General features: G+C 31.8%; 1 protein-coding gene across 1 annotated transcript in view; it reads right to left on the bottom strand.

The window, feature by feature from the left end:
• LOC133188211 (mucin-17-like) overlaps positions 1–16,528 on the bottom strand; it is a 102,667-nt gene extending 86,139 nt beyond the window's left edge. The window contains exons 1-3 of the mRNA XM_061323589.1: positions 16,523–16,528; positions 16,152–16,257; positions 14,765–14,884 (exon numbers count right to left, since the gene is read on the bottom strand). Coding sequence (XP_061179573.1) covers positions 14,765–14,884; positions 16,152–16,257; positions 16,523–16,528 — 232 coding nt within the window. The remainder of the gene's footprint in view (positions 1–14,764; positions 14,885–16,151; positions 16,258–16,522) is intronic.
• Between the last annotated feature and the right edge of the window lie 2,556 nt (positions 16,529–19,084).

Genomic DNA, 19,084 nt, shown 5'->3' on the forward strand with positions numbered 1-19,084 from the left:
GCTTGACATAATATCACAGTCATTATATCACTCAATTTTCACAAGAATATCTTGATTACTTTAAGAGATATCGTGGAATGTGCAATTTTCTATTTAACATGAGAACTCCCATAGACAAATTTAGAGATTCATAAAACCGGAAGTACTTGTCATATGCATACCAAACTTGAAACCTAAAGAGTACGTAAGCCTCTTAACTAATGTTCAAAGGGAGATAACTCTTACTCTATTATTTTTGAAATGATTAAAATTACATTATTTCAGTCTTCTGTAACTCCTATAAGGGGTCAAAAAGTGACCCCACGGACCATAATTTTTAGATTGTTCTCTTTAATTTGAAGCCAGAATAGAAAACTGTTTAAAAATTCATTGAGAAATAAAAAAGTTACAGGAAAAATTATGTTTTCAATGTTGGCCCCTAGAAATCCCTTATTTTCAAGAATTATCTTTTAATGACCTAATGAGGTCAGTACCATATCAAGGTCATTCTACATTTAAAATATCACAAGAATATCTTGATTATTTTAAGAGAAAACGTGCCACGACTGATTTCAATTTAACATAGAAACTCCCATAGACAATTTTCAAAGACCCCTAAAACCGGAAGTTCGGCTCGGATCGATATGAAACTTATAGCATATGTTCAACTTGTTAGTTTTAACGTACTTCAATGCTCAAAATATTTTTCAAACCTTAATTGTGACTTTTAAAAATTTCATCCCCCCTTTTTGAATGTTTGAAGTCTTATATCTCAGAAAGTATCACTAGCCGAAAATCACCATCGGAAACTTTTTTGTAGGTATTGGTGTCTAGAATTTATATCCTGAATTTGAGAGTCTAGACATTCAAAATGAGAAAGATTTTAGCTTCTTTAGGTATTTTAGTTTTTCTTTAGAAGAAACCGGAAGTGACTAAACCGGAAGTTCAATACCTTACATACGCGAGATATTTACATTTGCTATTTAGTGTTTATCAGAAAAAAATCCTATTTTTAAAGGTACTCCTCAAATGCTGAACGAAAAAAGTGTTCAGTATAATAATAATAATAATAATAATAAAAAAGACGAAAACAATAGAGCTTTTCGCCTGAAAGCGAAAAGCCCTAATAATAACTAGACCTTTTTTGTCGTTCAACAAAAACGGAGGGCTTTTCGACGCTTTAAATCACAAGGATCTTAAAGAGCGATAACTCTAAGAAAATTAAAAACATACAAAGAATAATCAAACCGGATCAAGTGTTCAGGAGCTTTTGAAAATGGAAACCTAAAGAGTATGTAATTCTCACTAGAGCTCTGCAAAGAGGGGTAACTCTTACAATGTTATTTTGAAAATTACTAAAAGTTACTATGTTTCAGGTCTCTAAAACACCTATAAGGGATCAAAAAGTGACCCCACGGACCATAATTTTTAAACTGTACCCTTTATGCTGAACTCGGAATCGAAAACTGTTCAAAAATTCATTTAGAAATAAAAAAGCTACATGGGAAAATTAGTTTTCAATATTAGCCCCTTGAAATCCCTTATTTTTCAGAATATCAGTTTCAGACCCTAATGGGGTTGAAACAATATGAATGTCATTATATCACTCATTTTTCAGAAGAATATCTTATTTAGTTTAGGAGATATCGTGACATGTGCATTTTTCCATTTAACATGGGAACTCCCATAGACAAATTCAGAGATTCATAAAACCGGAAGTACTTGTCATATGCATACCAAACTTGAAATCAAAAGAGTATGTAAGCCCGCCAATAGATGTGCAAAGGGAGATAACTCTTACTTCATCATATTTGAAATAAATAAAAATTTTATTATTTTAGTCCTCTGTAACTCCTATAAGGGGTCAAAAAGTGACCCCACGGACCATAATTTTTAGATTGTACTCTTTAAGCTTAATCCAGAATAGAAAACTGTTCCAAAATTCGTTAAGAATTAAAAAGGTTATGGGCAAAGGTCAGTTTTCAACTTTGGACCCTAGAAATCCCTTCTTTTCCAGAAATTCATTTTCAAACCTTAATAGGATGGAAACAATATTACTGTCATTATATCACTAAATTTTCACAAGAATATCTTGATTACTTTAAGAGATATCGTGAAATGTGCAATTTTCCATTTAACATGAGAACTCCCATAGACAAATTTAGAGATTCATAAAACCGGAAGTACTTGTCATATTGATACCAAACTTGAAATCAAAAGAGTATGTAAGCCTGTTAAATGATGTTCAAAGAGAGAAAACTCTTACTCCATTATTTTTGAAATAAATAAAAATTACATTATTTCAGTCTTCTGTAACTCCTATAAGGGGTCAAAAAGTGACCCCACGGACCATAATTTTTAAATTGTACTCTTAATGCTGAATACAAAACAGAAAACGGTTTTGAAATTGGAAGAAAAATAGAAAAGTTATAAGAAAAGGGTTGTTTTCTGCAATGACCCCTATCAGTCCCTTATTTTTCAGAATTACACTTCTATAATCTTATCCGATCATTGTAACAGTATTGTGATAGTCCACTTAAAATCCCATAAAAATCCTTAGCTTTCCTTTTGAGAAAAAGTTGCACGTGTGATTTCAAATTTAACATAGGATTCCCATAGACAATTTTCAGACACTCCTAAAACCGGAAGTACTGGTCAGATTGACTTGAAACTTAAAATATATCTAAATGTTATCATTTTAAACGACATGTTATCTCAAAGTTTATTTTTATTCATTGATTTCAGATTTTATGAAATTCATCCCCCCTTTTCTCATTTCTGGAGTCGTATATCTCAAAAAGTGTAAAAGATAGAAAAATGCTGTCGCTAAGTTTTTCGTAGGAAATGAACAGAAGAATTCATATTTAAAATTTGAATAAGTTTGAATGTAAGATAAGGGAGTTTCAGGTTCTTTTCAAAAAATCAGTTTTTGGCGTATTTAAACCGGAAGTAAGGTAACCGGAAGTACAAAACCTAACATACGCGAGACATTTGAATTTGCTAACGAAGGGTTATAAAAAGAGATCAATAACTTTAAAGGTTTTCCTTAAATCGGAAACGAAAAAGTGTTCAGAATAATAATAATAATAAAACAAGACGAAAACAATAGGGCTTTTCGCCAAAAGTCGAAAAGCCCTAATAACTAGACCTTTTTGTCGTTCAACAAAAACGGAGGGCTTTTCGATGCTTTAAATCTCAAGGACCTTAAAGACCGATAACTCTAACAAAATGAAAAACGTAAAAAAAAATAATCAAACCGGAACAAGACTTCAGAAACTTATAAAAATGGAAACCTAAAGAGTATGTAATTCTCACTAGAGCTCTGCAAAAGGGGGATAACAATTACATTGTTATTTTTGAAATTACTAAAAGTTACTTAATTTCAGGTCTCTAAAACACCTATAAGGGGTTAAAAAGTGACCCCACGGACCATAATTTTTAAACTGTACCCTTTATGCTGAACTCGGAATCGAAAACTGTTCAAAAATTCATTTAGAAATAAAAAAGTTACATGGGAAAATCATTTTTCAATATAAGCCCCTTGAAATCCCTTATTTTTCAGAATTTCATTTTCAGACCCTTATTGCGTTGAAACATTATCAATATCATTATATCACTCAATTTTCACTAAAATATCTTATTTAGTTTAAGAGATATCGTGACATGTTCATTTTTCCATTTAACATGGAACTCCCATAGACAAATTCAGAGATTCATAAAACCGGAAGTACTTGTCATATGCATACCAAACTTGTAACCTAAAGAGTATGTAAGCCCACCAAGAGATGTGCAAAGAGAGATAACTCTTACTTCATCATATTTGAAATAGATAAAAATTTTATTATTTCAGTCCTCTGTAACTCCTATAAGGGGTCAAAAAGTGGTCCAACGGACGATAATTTTTAGATTGTACTCTTTGAGCTAAACCCAGGAAAGAAAACTGTTTAAAAATTCATTGAGAAATAAAAAAGTTATGGGCAAAGGTCAGTTTTCAACTTTGGCCCCTAGGAATCCCTTATTTTCCAGAAATTCATTTTCAAACACTAATGGAGTTGAAACAATATCACAGTCATTACATCACTCAATTTTCACAAGAATATCTTGATTCCTTTAAGAGATATCGTGAAATGTGTAATTTTCCATTTAACATGAGAAGTCCCATAGACAAATTTAGAGATTCATAAAACCGGAAGTACTTGTCAAATGGATACCAAACTTGAAACCTAAAGAGTATGTAAGCCTATTAACTCATGTTCAAAGGGAGATAACTCTTACTCCATTCCTTTTGAAATAAATAAAAATTATATTATTTCAGTCTTCTGGAACTCCTATAAGGGGTCAAAAAGTGACCCCACGGACCATAATTTTTAGATTGCACTCTTTGATTTGAACCCGGAATACAAAACTGTTTAAAAATTCATTGAGAAATGAAAAAGTTACAGGAAAAAGTATGTTTTCAATGTTGGCCCCTAGAAATCCCTTATTTTCCCGAATTTTCCTTTACTGACCTAATGAGGTCGGAAGCGTATCAAGGTTATTCTACACTTAAAATCTCACAAGAATATCTTGATTATTTTAGGAGAAAACGTGCCACGACTGATTTCAATTTAACATAGAAACTCCCATAGACAATTTTCAATGACCCTTAAAACCGGAAGTTCGGCTCGGATCGATATGAAACTTACAGTATATGTTCAACTTATTAGTCTTAACGTGTTTCAATGCTAAATATAATTTTCAAACCTTAATTTTTACTTTTAGAATTTTCATCCCCCCTTTTTGAAAGTTTGAAGTATTATATCTCAGAAAGGATCAGTGATCGAAAATCACTATCGCTAACTTTTTTGTAGGTATCGGTCTCTAGAATTTATATCTTGAATTTGAGAGTCTAGACATTCAAAATGAGAAAGATTTTAGCTTCTTTAGGTATTTTAGTTTTTCTTTAGTAGAAACCGGAAGTGACTAAACCGGAAGTTCAGTACCTTACATACGCGAGATATTTACATTTCCTAATTACTGTTTATAAGAGAAAAATCCTATTTTTAAAGGTACTCCCGAAATGCTGAACGAAAAAAGTGTTCAGTATAATAATAATAATAATAATAATAACTAGACCTTTTTTGTCGTTCAACAAAAACGGAGGGCTTTTCGATGCTTTAGATCTCAAGGACCTTAAAGAGCGATAACTCTAAGAAATGAAAAACAAAAAAAAATAATTAGACCGGATCAAGTTTTAAGAAGCTTATAAAAATGGAAACCTAAATAGGATTTAATTCTCACTTGAGCTCTGCAAAGGGGGATAACTCTTGCATTGTTATTTTTGAAATTTCTAAAAGTTTCTATATTTCAGGTCTCTAAAAAACCTATAAGGGGTCAAAAAGTGATCCAATGGACCATAATTATTAAATTGTACCCTTTATGCTGAACTCAGAATCGAAAACTGTTTGAGAAATCAATGAGAAATAAAAAAGTTACATGGGAAAATCTGTTTTCAATGTAAACCCCATGAAATCCCTTATTTTTCAGAATTTCATTTCCAGACCCTAATGGGGTTGAAACAATATCAAAGTCATTATATTACTGCATTTTTTACAAGAATATCTTATTTAGTTTAGGAGATATCGCGACATGTGCATATTTCCATTTAATATGGGAACTCCCATAGAAAATTTCAGAGACTCATGAAACCGGAAGTACTTATCATATGCATACTAAACTTGAAATGTAAAGAGTATGTTAGACTGTCATCAGATCTGCAAAGGAAGATAACTCTTACTGCATTATTTTTTAAATAAATAAAAATTACGTTATTTCAGTCCTCTGTAACTCCTTTAAGGGATCAAAAAGTGACCCCACGGACCATAATTTTTAGATAGAACTCTCTAAGCTAAACCCAGAATAGAAAACTGTTCAAAAATTCATTAAGAAATAAAAAAGTTATGGGCAAAGATCAGTTTTCAACTTTGGCCCCTAGAAATCCCTTATTTTCCAGAATGTCATTTTTAAACCCTAATGGATTTGAAACAATATCACAGTCATTATATCACTCAATTTTCTCAAGAATATCTTGTTTGCTTTCAGAGATATCGTGACATGTCCAATTTTCCATTCAACATGGGAACTCCCATAGACAATTTCAGAAATTTATAAAACCGGAAGTACTTGTCATATGCATACCAAACTTGAAACCTAAAGAGTATGTAAGCCTGTTAACTGATGTTCAAAGGGAGATAACTCTTACTCCATTATTTTTGAAATAAATAAAAATTACGTTATTTCAGTCTTTTGTAACTCCTATAAGGGGTCAAAAAGTGACCCCACGGACCATAATTTTTAGATTGATCTCTTTGATCTGAACCTAGAATAGAAAACTGTTTAAAAATTCATTGAGAAATAAAAAAGTTACAGGAAAAAATCTGTTTTCAATGTTGGCCCCTAGAAATCCCTTATTTTCCCGAATTTCCTTTTTATGACCTAATGACGTCGGTATCGTATCAAGATCATTTTACACTTAAAATTTCACAAGAATATCTTGATTATTTTAAGAGAAAACGTGCCACGACTGATTTCAATTTAACATAGAAACTCCCATAGACAATTTTCAAAGACCCCTAAAACCGGAAATTCGGCTTGGATCGATATGAAACTTACAGTATATGTTTATCTCATTACTTTTAACGTATTTCAATGCTCAAAATAATTTTCTAACCTTAATTGTGACTTTTAAAAATTTCATCCCCCCTTTTTTAAATGTTTGAAGTCTTATATCTCAGAAAGTATCAGTTGTCGAAAATCACTGTCGCTAACTTTTTTGTAGGTATTGGTTTCTAGAATTTATATCTTGAATTTGAGAGTCTAGACATTCAAAATGAGAAAGATTTTAGCTTCTTTAAGTATTTTAGTTTTTCTTTAGTAGAAACCGGAAGTCACTAAACCGGAAGTTCAATACCTTACATACGCGAGATATTTTCATTTCCTATATAGTGGTTATAAGAGAAAAATCCTATTTTTAAAGGTACTCCTCAAATGCTGAACGAAAAAAGTGTTCAGTATAATAATAATAATAATAATAAAAAAGACGAAAACAATAGGGCTTTTCGCCTGAAAGCGAAAAGCCCTAATAATAATAATAATAACTAGACCTTTTTTGTCGTTCAACAAAAACGGAGGGCTTTTTAGACCTCAAGGACCTTAAAGAGCTATAACTCTAACAAAATGGAAAACATCAAAAAAAAAATAATCAAACCGGATCAAGTTTTCAGGAGCTTATAAAAATGGAAACCCAAAGAGTATGTAATTCTCACTAGAGCTCTGCAAATGGGGATAACACTTACAGTGTTATTTTGAAAATTACAAAAAGTTACTATATTTCAGGTCTCTAAAACACCTATAAGGGGACAAAAAGTGACCACACGGACCATAATTTTTAAACTGTACCCTTTATGATGAACTCAGAATCGAAAACTGTTCAAAAATTCATTTAGAAATAAAAAAGTTACATGGGAAAGTCAGTTTTCAATATTAGCCCCTTGAAATCCCTTATTTTTCAGAATTTCAATTTCAGACCCTTATTGGGTTGAAACATTATCAAAGTCATTATATCACTCAATTTTCACAAGAATATCTTATTTAGTTGAAGAGATATCGTGACATGTGCATTTTTCCATTTAACATGAGAACTCCCATAGAAAAATTCAGAGATTCATAAAACCGGAAGTACTTGTCATATGCATACCAAACTTGAAACCTAAAGAGTATGTAAGCCTGTCAACTGATTTTCAAAGGGAGATAACTCTTACTCAATTATTTTTGAAATAAATAAAATTTTCATTATTTCAGTCCTCGGTAACTCCTATAAGGATTCAAAAAGTGAACCCACGGACCATAATTTTTAGATTGTACTCTATAAGCTAAACCCAGAATAGAAAACTGTTCAAAAATTCATTAAGTATTAAAATAGTTATGGGCAAAGGTCAGTTTTCAACTTTGGCCCCTAGAAATCCCTTATTTCAAAGAAATTTATTTTCAAACCCTAATGGGGTTGAAACAATATCACAGTCATTACATCACTCAATTTTCACAAGAATATCTTGATTACTTTAAGAGATATCGTGACATGTGCATTTTTCCATTTAACATGGGAACTCTCATAGACAAATTCAGAGATTCATAGAACCGGAAGTACTTGTCATATGCATATCAAACTTGAAACCTAAAGAGTATGTAAGCCCGCAAACAGATGTGCAAAGGGAGATAACTCTTACTCCATCATATTTGAAATAAATAAAAATTACATCATTTCACTCCTCTGTAACTCCTATAAGGGGTCAAAAAGTTACCCCACGGACCATAAATTTCAGATTGTACTCTTTAAGTTAAACCCAGAAAAGAAAACTGTTCAAAAATTCATTAAGAATTAAAAAAGTTATGGGCAAAGGTCAGTTTTCAACTTTGGCCCCTAGAGTTCCCTTATTTTCCAGAAATTCATTTTCAAGCTCTAATGGGTTTGACACAATATCACAGTCATTATATCACTAAATTTTCACAAGAATATCTTGCTTACTTTAAGAGATATCGTGAAATATGCAATTTTCCATTTAACATGAGAACTCCCATAGACAAATTTAGAGATTCATAAAACCGGAAGTACTTGTCATATGCATACCAAACTTGAAACCTAAAGAGTATGTAAGCCTGTTAACTGATGTTTAAAGGGAGATAACTCTTACTCCATTATTTTTGAAATAAATAAAAATTACATTATTTCAGTCTACTGTAACTCCTATAAGGGGTCAAAAAGTGACCCCACGGACCATAATTTTTAGATTGTTCTCTTTGATTTGAACCCAGAATAGAAAACTGTTTAAAAATTGATTCAGAAATAAAAAAGTTACAGGAAAGAGTCAGTTTTCAACTTTGGCCCCTAGAAATCCCTTATTTTCCCGAATTTTCTTTTCATGACCTAATGAGGTCGGAAGCGTATCAAGGTCATTCTACACTTAAAATCTCACAAGAATATCTTGATTATTTTAAGAGAAAACGTGCCACGACTGATTTCAATTTAACATAGAAACTCCCATAGACAATTTTCAAAGACCCCTAAAACCGGAAGTTCGGCTTGGATCGATATGAAACTTTCAGTATATGTTCAACTTATTAGTCTTAACGTATTTCAATGCTCAAACTAATTTTGAAACCTTAATTGTGACTTTTAAAAATTTCATCCCCCCTTTTTGAATGTTTGAAGTCTTATATCTCAGAAAGTATCAGTGGTCCAAAATCACCATCGCTGACTTTTTTGTAGGTATTGGTCTCTAGAATTTATATCTAGAATTTGAAAGTCTAGACATTCAAAATGAGAAAGATTTTAGCTTCTTTAGGTATTTTAGTTTCTCCTTAGTAGAAACCGGAAGTGACTAAACCGGAAGTTCAAAACCTTACATACGCGAGACATTTATATTTCCTATTTAGAGGTTATAAGACAAAAATCCTATTTTTAAAGATACTCCTCAAATGCTGAACGAAAAAAGTGTTCAGTATAATAATAATAATAATAATAATAATAATAATAAAAAAGACGAAAACAATAGGGCTTTTCGCCTGAAAGCGAAAAGCCCTAATAAAAAAGACGAAAACAATAGGGCTTTTCGCCTGAAGCGAAAAGCCCTAACTAGACCTTTTTTCCTTGTTCAACGAAAATTGAAGTGCTTTTCGACTCTGCTCCCTTAGCCTTTTATTGTTTACCATTAATATAATTCAAACCTGAAAAAAAAAAAAAAAAAAAATCTTTCCTCCTTCTTATTCAGAGGACCTTGACCTTTGACCTTTGACCTTTTGAACACAATAAACCCTTTAGTAAGCTAAGATTTCTGTAATGTATATTCTTTATATACATCAACATTCTTTACTTTCCTCCGCCCCCCCCCCCCTTTTTTCCCCTGCGCAATGGCAACGTAGATTTTTTATTTAAAATCCAAATCAGGCGTCGTACTAACCTAAAATTTCAGGATACTTTACAAAACACCCCATAAAAACTTTCTGGAAAGTTTAAAGGTCATTGTCTCATTTACCCAGAAGATATAATCTTTATCGGCAAGAACAAGAAATTCAGAAGTGCCTAAAATTTCTTTACTGATGATCGGAGAAACAAGTTAAACATTTTATCTAGAATTTCTTCAAATATCTTTGATGTCATTTGTTTCTTCTGTTATGATTAGTTATTTTCCTCTCAGATATTTATCTTCTATTTCAAACATCAAATTTATTTTAATTTTATTTAGAATTAATTCATCTTGTAAAATATGCTTTTTGTGATCATGAAACGAAATTCATGTGGTTTTTTTTTCCTATACCTTCTAACTTTACATGATTTGACTTTAATTTATGAAAGTCCGTCTACCAAACACTTCAGGATCCACCCCCGTATTTTAGTTCTACGAATTTCAGGTGGCAGCGCATTTAGTTTCGTACTAAAGTCCCGGTCAAATATCTTAAAACACTGAGATCTCTTATGTTTGATGTGATATTCGATGTAGCAAAATGAAAGGAACCATTATGGGATACATGGCGAGTCTAGCAGAGTGCTTGTTGAAAAAGTATAGCTACGCAGCCAACGGGACCAAACCTTACTTTCGCTTTCTACGCTCGCCAACCGTGCAAAGAACGATAACTGTAATTACGCGATGAAATCAAGAGAACTGTAAAAGTACTGTTTTTTCAGGCCTCTGAAACTCCTATAAAGGGTCAAAAAGTGACCCCACGGACCATAATTTTTAAAATGTATTCTTCGTGCTTAACTCAAATCCGAAAACTGTTTACAGATCTGTTGCGAAATAAAAAAAGTTACAGGGAAAAGCTGTTTTGTTGTACTGGCCCCTAAAAATCCCTTATTTTGTGGAATTTTGTTTTCATCTCCTAATCACCTGAAGACAGTGTAAAAGTAAGTATTCCACTTAAATATGACAAGAATTGCTTGCTTCCTTTCTGAAATAATGGAACATGCGTGATTTCAATTTAACATAGAAACTCTCATAGACAATTTTTGGGGACTCATAAAACCGAAAGTTCTGCTTGGATGGACTTGAAACTTATAGTACAGGTTCTATTAATCACTTTTAACAATATGTAGTCTTTAAAATATTTTTCCTATATGGTTTTGAAATTTTAAAATTTCCATCCCCCCTTTTTCTTAACTTTGGAGTCTTACAACACAAAAATGTATCATAGGTACAACAACGCTGTCGCTAACTTTTTTGTAGGATTTCCTTTGAAGAATCTATTCCTAAAATTTAAATGAATTTCCATATCAAATAAGAATTGTTTAAGCTCCTAAAGAAATCTGAGTTTTCTACTTGTAAATACCGGAAGTGAAGTTTCCGGAAGTACAAAACCTTACATACGGGAGAGATTCAGATAAGCTGTCTAACGGTTTTATTATAAAATACATATAACCAAAGGTTTTCTTTAGATCCGAAACGTAAAAGTGTTAGGTATAATAATAATAATAACTAGACCTTTTTTGTCGTTCAACAAAAACGGAGGGCTTTTCGACGCTTAAAATCACAAGGACCTTAAAGAGCGATAGCTCTAATGAAATAAAAAACATTTAAAAAAATAATCAAACCAGATCAAGTCTTCAGGAGCTTATTAAAATGGAAACCTAAAGGGTATTAAATTCTCAATAGAGCTCTGCAAAGGGGGGTAACTCTTACAATGTTATTTTGAAAATTACTAAAAGTTACTATATTTCAGGTCTCTAAAACACCTATAAGGGGTCAAAAAGTGACCCCACGGACCATAATTTTTAAACTGTACCCTTTATGCTGAACTCAGAATCGGAAATTGTTCAAAAATTCATTTACAAATAAAAAAGTTACATGGGAAAATCAGTTTTCAATATTAGCCCTTTGAAATCCCGTATTTTGCAGAATTTCAATTTCAGACCCTAAAGGGGTTGAAACACTATCAAAGTCATTATATTACTCAATTTTCACAAGAATATCTTATTTAGTTTAGGAGATATCGTGACATGTGCATTTTTCCATTTAACATGGGAACTCTCATAGACAAATTCAGAGATTCATAAAACCGGAAGTTCTTGTCATATGCATACCAAACTTGAAACCTAAAGAGTATGTAAGCCCGCCAACAGATGTCCAAAGGGAGATAACTCTTACTTCATCATTTTTGAAATAAATAAAAATTACATTATTTCAGTCCTCTGTAGCTCCTATAAGGGATCAAAAATTGACCCCACGGACCATTATTTTCAGATTGTGCTCCTTAAGCTAAACCCAGAGTAGGAAACTGTTTCAGAATTCATTAAGAATTAAAAAAGTTATGGGGAAAGGTCAGTTTTCAATTTTGGCCCCTAGAAATCCCTTATTTTCCAGAAATTCATTTTCAAATCCTAATGGGGTTGAAAAAATATCACAATCATTATAACACTTAATTTTCACAAGAATATATTGATTACATTAAGAGATATCATGAAATGTGCAATTCTCCATTTAACGTGAGAACTCCCATAGACAAATTTAGAGATTCATAAAACCGGAAGTACTTGTCATATGCATACCAAACTTGAATCCTAAAGAGTATGTAAGCCTGTTAACTGATGTTCAAAGGGAGATAACTCTTACTCCATTATTTTTTAAATAAATAAAAATTTCATTATTTCAGTCCTCTATAACTCCTATAAGGGGTCAAAAAGTGACCCCACGGACCATTATTTTAAGATTGAACTCTTTATGCTTAACTCAAATCTGAAAACTGTTTAAAAATTTATTGAGAAATGAAAAAGTTACGGACAAAGGTCTGTTTTCAATGTTGGCCCCTTGAAATCCCTTATTTTCCCGAATTTCATTTTTAAAATATTTTCAGGTCGGAACAGTATCAAAGTCATTCTGTACTTAAAATTTCATCAGAATATCTTGATTATTTTAAGAGAAAACGTGACATGCGTGATTTCAATTTAACATTGAAACTCCCATAGACAATTTTCAAAGACCCCTAAAACCGGAAGTTCCGCTCGGATTGACATGAATCTTACAGTGTATCTTCTACTCATCAGTCTCAACATACTTCTATGGTCAGAATTATTTTGCTGTCGTTAATTATGACTTTATAAAATTCATCCCCCCTTTTTCAATGTTTCAAGTCGTATATTTCAAAAAGTATCAATGGTCAAAAATCACCGTCGCTAACTTTTTTGTAGATATTGGTTTCAAGAATTTATATCTTTAAATTGGGAGGCATGGGTATCAAAATGAACAAATTATTACCTTTCTTAGAAATTTCTGTTTTTTCTTGGTGGAAACCGGAAGTGACGTAATCTGATTTCCAAAACCTTACATACGGGAGATATTTTCATGTTTTATAAGACAGTTATAATATAAAATGTATATATCTAAAGGTTCTCCTTAAATCTAAGACGAAAAAGTGTTCAGAATAATAATAATAACTAGACCTTTTTTGTCGTTCAACAAAAACGGAGGGCTTTTCGACGCTTTAAATCTCAAGGACCTTAAAGAGCGATAACTCTCACAAAATGTAAAACATAAAAAAAGAAATCAGACCGAATCAAGTTTTCAGAGGCTTATAAAAATTGAAACCTTAAAAGTATGTAATTCTCACTAGAACTCTGCAAGGGGGGGGGGGGGTAACTCTTACATTGTTATTTTTGAAATTACTAAAAGTTACTATATGTCAACTCCCTAAATCACCTATAAGGGGTCAAAAAGTGACCCACGGACCATAATTTTGAAATTGTGCCTTTTTTGCTGAACTCAGGATCGAAAACTGTTCAAAAATTCATTGCGAAATAAAAAAGTTACATGGGAAAATCATTTTTCAAAATTAGCCCTTGAAATACCTCATTTTTCCAAATTTCATTTTCAGACCCTAATAGGGTTGAAACAATATTAAAGTCATTGTATCACTTGATTTTCACAAGAATATCTTATTTAGTTTAGGAGATATCGTGACATATGCAATTTTCCATTTAACATGAGAAATCCCATAGACAATTACAGAGATTCATAAAACCGGAAGTACTTGTCATATGCATAGCAAACTTGAAAACTAGAGAGTATGTAAGCCTGCCAACAGATGTGCAAAGGAAGATAACTCTTACTTCACTATTTTTGAAATAAATAAAAATTACAATAAACTGTTTCCATTAAGAAAGAGGATTTTCTATTCGTGTCCTCTTTTTTTAATTCAAAATGAAAAATGAAGACAATGCAATTTCAGAAATCGACAATTTTTTTTTATTCATTTTCGTTATTGAATAAGTTAAGAATTGGTGTGGTCACCAATATTTATGTTAAAACAGATCAATAATGTATCGGTATTCCATATTCACAGTCAAAGGATTGGTGAATCCACCAATTTGAATTATCAAATATCTTCAAATAAAGATTGATCTTGGTGGTTCCACCAAGAAAACAAGAGTGAATTTGACCATACATAATTCTACAATTCATTAAAAGAATTGGTGAACTTACCAACAAAACAACTGAAATATCTTCAAGAAAACTTGGTGATTCTACCAAAAATACAAAATAGACAATTCAGCTCAAATTTATAAAAGCAATCTGGTGAAATTCTCAATTACTTTTGATAATGATGATACTTTAAAAACGACGTTGGTGAATCACCACAAGTGTTAAGACACTGAAACAACCCATTGAGAGAAACTGAGTGAAATTGTCCCTAATACAGAGTCGGTGGACTCACCAAAATGCAAAAAATCAACTAACAAGACATTCTCAATTTTACTCACAAATACTTGGTGGATCCACCAAAAATACAAACAGGAATACACAAGAATACTTGAATGATATACTGTCAACATTACGCGTGTAATTATCTATAGTGGGTAGTTTGGTGGATCCACCAAAAGCTAAAAATCAAAAGGCATTCATAATTTTCCTTTACAATTACCTAGTGACACTTCCTTAATACATTTATGTACACAAGGACAAAAAGCTGGTGAATCCACCAGAAAAGTCAAAAATCTACATGTAACCCAAAGTTCAACTAAATTGTCCTTAAATACAGAGAGGAGTTTGGCGGACTCACCAAACTGTAAAAAAATCAAATAGCAAGGCATTCTCGATTTCACTTACAAATACTTGGTGGATCCACCAAAATGCAAATAGGAATACTCAAGAATACTTAAATGATATATTGTCAACATTGCCTGTGTATTTATTAAAAGTGGGGAGTTTGGTGGATCCACCAAAAGCATTAAAATCAAAAAGCATTCGTAGTTTTCCTTTACAATGACTAAGTTCGTTTCTATACACAAGGACAGAAAGCTGGTGGATTCACCAGAAAAGTCGAAAATTTACATCTTACCCCCTCTTTATGTTGATAGGTTCGCAATTCAACAATAATTGGTACTATCAACATGTGATCAAAATAAGTATTAAATACAATGTCAAAAAAGTGTATACAATTTCAAAAACAAATGTGCTTCCTCCAATAAGGCACAGTAGTTATAAACAATATATAAAAATAACCCTCCATGTACTGTTTTATCTGCACCCCAATACACAGCTGAATGAAACACTTCTTTTAACTCATTTTTTCAAACGAAAAAATACTTTTCTTTGTTTCTTTAACGTCCCTTTGTAATCGGAGAATTTTTCCTTGCCTGCACCTAGTCTGCATGTCCTGCAGTGGGTGGGAAACCACGACGTAAGGATTAACACTTAACTGAGTGACTCTCGAGCAAACGCTCTAATACTTTGACATAGGAGCCCCAAAAATTATCTTGAGCTAAACATTTCAATTCATACACTCCCCTGATGAAATCTTTGGGTGAAGCAATCAAAATACATTAACTTAGTATTCTCATATACAGATATAGAGAACATTAGGAATTCATACTGTATATGTAAAAGGGAACAAGGAGCTGAGATGATCATCACCCTTTAAATAATGAACACAGCACACACTTTAAGAATAAAAAAAAATAGATCATGTATTAGTCTTCTATAGATTATGTAGTCATTCCAAATAGAATTAAAATGATACAAGTCTAACACAATCACAATATGCAAGAGTCGATATTATGCATTTTTTACTCCTAAGATTGATGGAAATATATTTGTATTCCTTTTCACAACTTTGACATGCTTTGAGAGAGTCAAGGTCCAAATTACTGACTGTTCCAAATTCTGTTTGTAAGGTGGGTTTCCTAGCTCCAGCTCGTGGGTAACATTGTGGTAAAATCCTAGTGGTTGGGCCTTGATCTGTATCATTTGACATCTGATATGAAATTTCACTTACACGTTTTAGCAATCCTTCCACTATGAACAGTTGAGTAATTCTCCCTGATGTTTCTTGAATAAAAGAACCACTATTGTTTATATATCCAATTTACTTTAAAAGCGTCATCAGAATATTATACCGATGATTTCTTGTTTAATACTTTTCTGTGGTCTCTATATAAACGTATCCTTTACACATCTATGTGTCTTCTGTTTTTACTCCTCAGACATCTTGGTGGTTACGGACCTTCTGGGTTGTTTACCTCCATCTTATACCCTGTGATAGAAGTACATGTACAAAGTCTATGAATGGTGCACAAAATTTAAATGACTCTTATTTTCTGTTTTATATATAAATATATATTTATATATATATATATATATATATATATATATATATATATATATATATATATATATATATATATATATATATATATATATATATATATATATATATATATATATATTCTATAGAATCTTAAATCTAAACAAGTAAACAGAATTTAAAATAGAGGCCGATAGGCCATATCGCTAAATCGGTTAATTATTGAAGAGTTTAAATTAAAAAAAGTCCCGACATTTAATCTCCATTGCATTGCCCTACCCCCAGATGCATTGAACACATTTGTGATCGTACTTTGTTTTTTCACAATACATGAAATTGAAAGGTTGCCATTCTTATTCCCTACAGCCCCAGTTAAACAAATAAATACTAGTATATCCTATTTCAAAAGCGTTTTTCTTAAAAAGAGCGGGCTAATCTTTGAAAACGTTTTTCTCACAATAGAACCCGAAAATATTCGTGCTTGATATTATAATAAATATAAAATAATAATAAATAACAATAATAATAAAAACATATACAGACATTTCTATCGGAAATGAGGATTGTTTTAATCATTTTATAAGTGTTTTTGTCACATGTATCAATGCGTTAATTCAAAAAATTATATAGAATGTGTTGTTATGATTCAAAAGTATTCAAATATATAATTTTAAAAAATCAAATGAGCAAAGTAAAGGACGCACGTCGTACTAACATGACAATTGTGTGTACCAACACTAGTAGAGGGAGCACACAAGTAAAAAAAGAAAAGTACATGTAGACCTTCATCAAATATAAACCCATTTCGTTTACAAAAATTTCACTAGTTCCATTTATTTATCTTGATATTTTTTAAAATGTTCTTCACTTCTTTATCAACAAAATATCCAACAAGATAGAAACACATTCTTCATATTACGTTTCTAACTTTCCAAATAAATGCGACTTACCATTATAACACCAACAAATTCTTCTTTGATTCTTCCAAATGCCTTCATCTTTTTAAACATGTTAAATGAGTCCTTTTCATCTGCATGCATTAATGATCCAATGTATACAGTAACTCTGCCATCATTCAGGTAGTTGTCATTGAGTGTTTTTAGTATATTCCATTCAAAAAGCTTAGATATAAACTTGATCTTCCATGTCTACTATAAACAATGCCATGCGCAGCCTTACTTCCTGTTACATGCGTAATTCCAACTCTCATTCGATTCAAATTATGATGTTGTAACACGTGCGGGCTCTGATGGTCAACAGAGATTGCTATTAGTTTCATCCCCCTTTCTCCAGTATAAAAACTTTTTTTGGAACATGTAAATAACTTAACTCTTACAATCACTCAATATCTCTCTCATTCTCACTCTCTCTCAAAAAAAATTTCTTTTTCTATAACTTTTGTACATTTATATTATGTTCTATAAGGTGTATATGTAAGAATAAAAAATGTTACAAATGATATTTTTTATTTGAAAAATATTAGTATATCTTTTTACTTATCTATTAATTGGATATTTAAGATAACTTTGGGAGAAAAAAAATCTTCAACAAACTTTCCGGTCAACTGTTACAGTAACTTAGTGTGAAAGATAAACATGAAGAAAACAAGCGAATTAGCAGCTGTAAGACATTTTCATACCACTCTTATAATATAAACAGGAAATCAGATTGGATCAAAGTTGCTAAAAGTTAGATGCGAGTCTTGTTTATTTCATGGTGCATTTTTCACATAACACAATATTTGAGGTCTTATTATAGAAATTTGAACAATAAAGGCGGTTTGTACATTTACCGCTTAGATTGATTGTTTATTTTTTAACGCCGAGTGGGCAATATTTCAGCCATGTTTCGGCGGATTTACTGCTTAGATAAAACCTTTTTTCTGCTTAGATAAAACCTTTTTGCGTCTCACACGGGGAGGGGGTAGAAGCAAATAAACTTGAACAAAATAGCTAAAAGAGCCATAGCTGCCTTACCGACGACACGGCCGACTCAAGCATTTAAAAGGAAATCACCTGTTTCTATTTATAGATAAATGTACTTTTTCAATTCAAGACATACATGTTTGTAATCATTTATAAAACATAATAAAGAAAAGCATAGAAAAGATGCACGAAGAAAAAAAAAATCAAAACACATAAATAGAAAAAAATGTGGGGCTCGAACTTGCAATCACCATTTTTACATTCCAGCAATCATATCACTGCGCCACGAAGTCATTGATGTCGTATGGATAAATTCAGGACCTCTTGATCCCCCTCTCCCTCCGATTTAGGGGAAACAAACTTATCCACCTTATACTATATTATACATTGCGTTAAGTGTGGTATTTGAATATTGAATTTTAACTTTTTTCCAATCCATCTTCAAAAATATATAATACGCTTTCGCATTCAAAAAGATATTCCCTGCTTCAACACCCTTAACGTTATATTAACTGATCCCTAAACAAAATCAGTCTATTTTCTAAACAATGTTCCATCCACTGATTTTTGGT

Source organism: Saccostrea echinata, unplaced genomic scaffold, assembly GCF_033153115.1.
Source record: "Saccostrea echinata isolate AGI-Se365-2 ecotype Australia unplaced genomic scaffold, CSIRO_AGI_Sech_v1 ptg000016l, whole genome shotgun sequence".
Taxonomy (NCBI): Eukaryota; Metazoa; Mollusca; class Bivalvia; order Ostreida; family Ostreidae; genus Saccostrea; species Saccostrea echinata.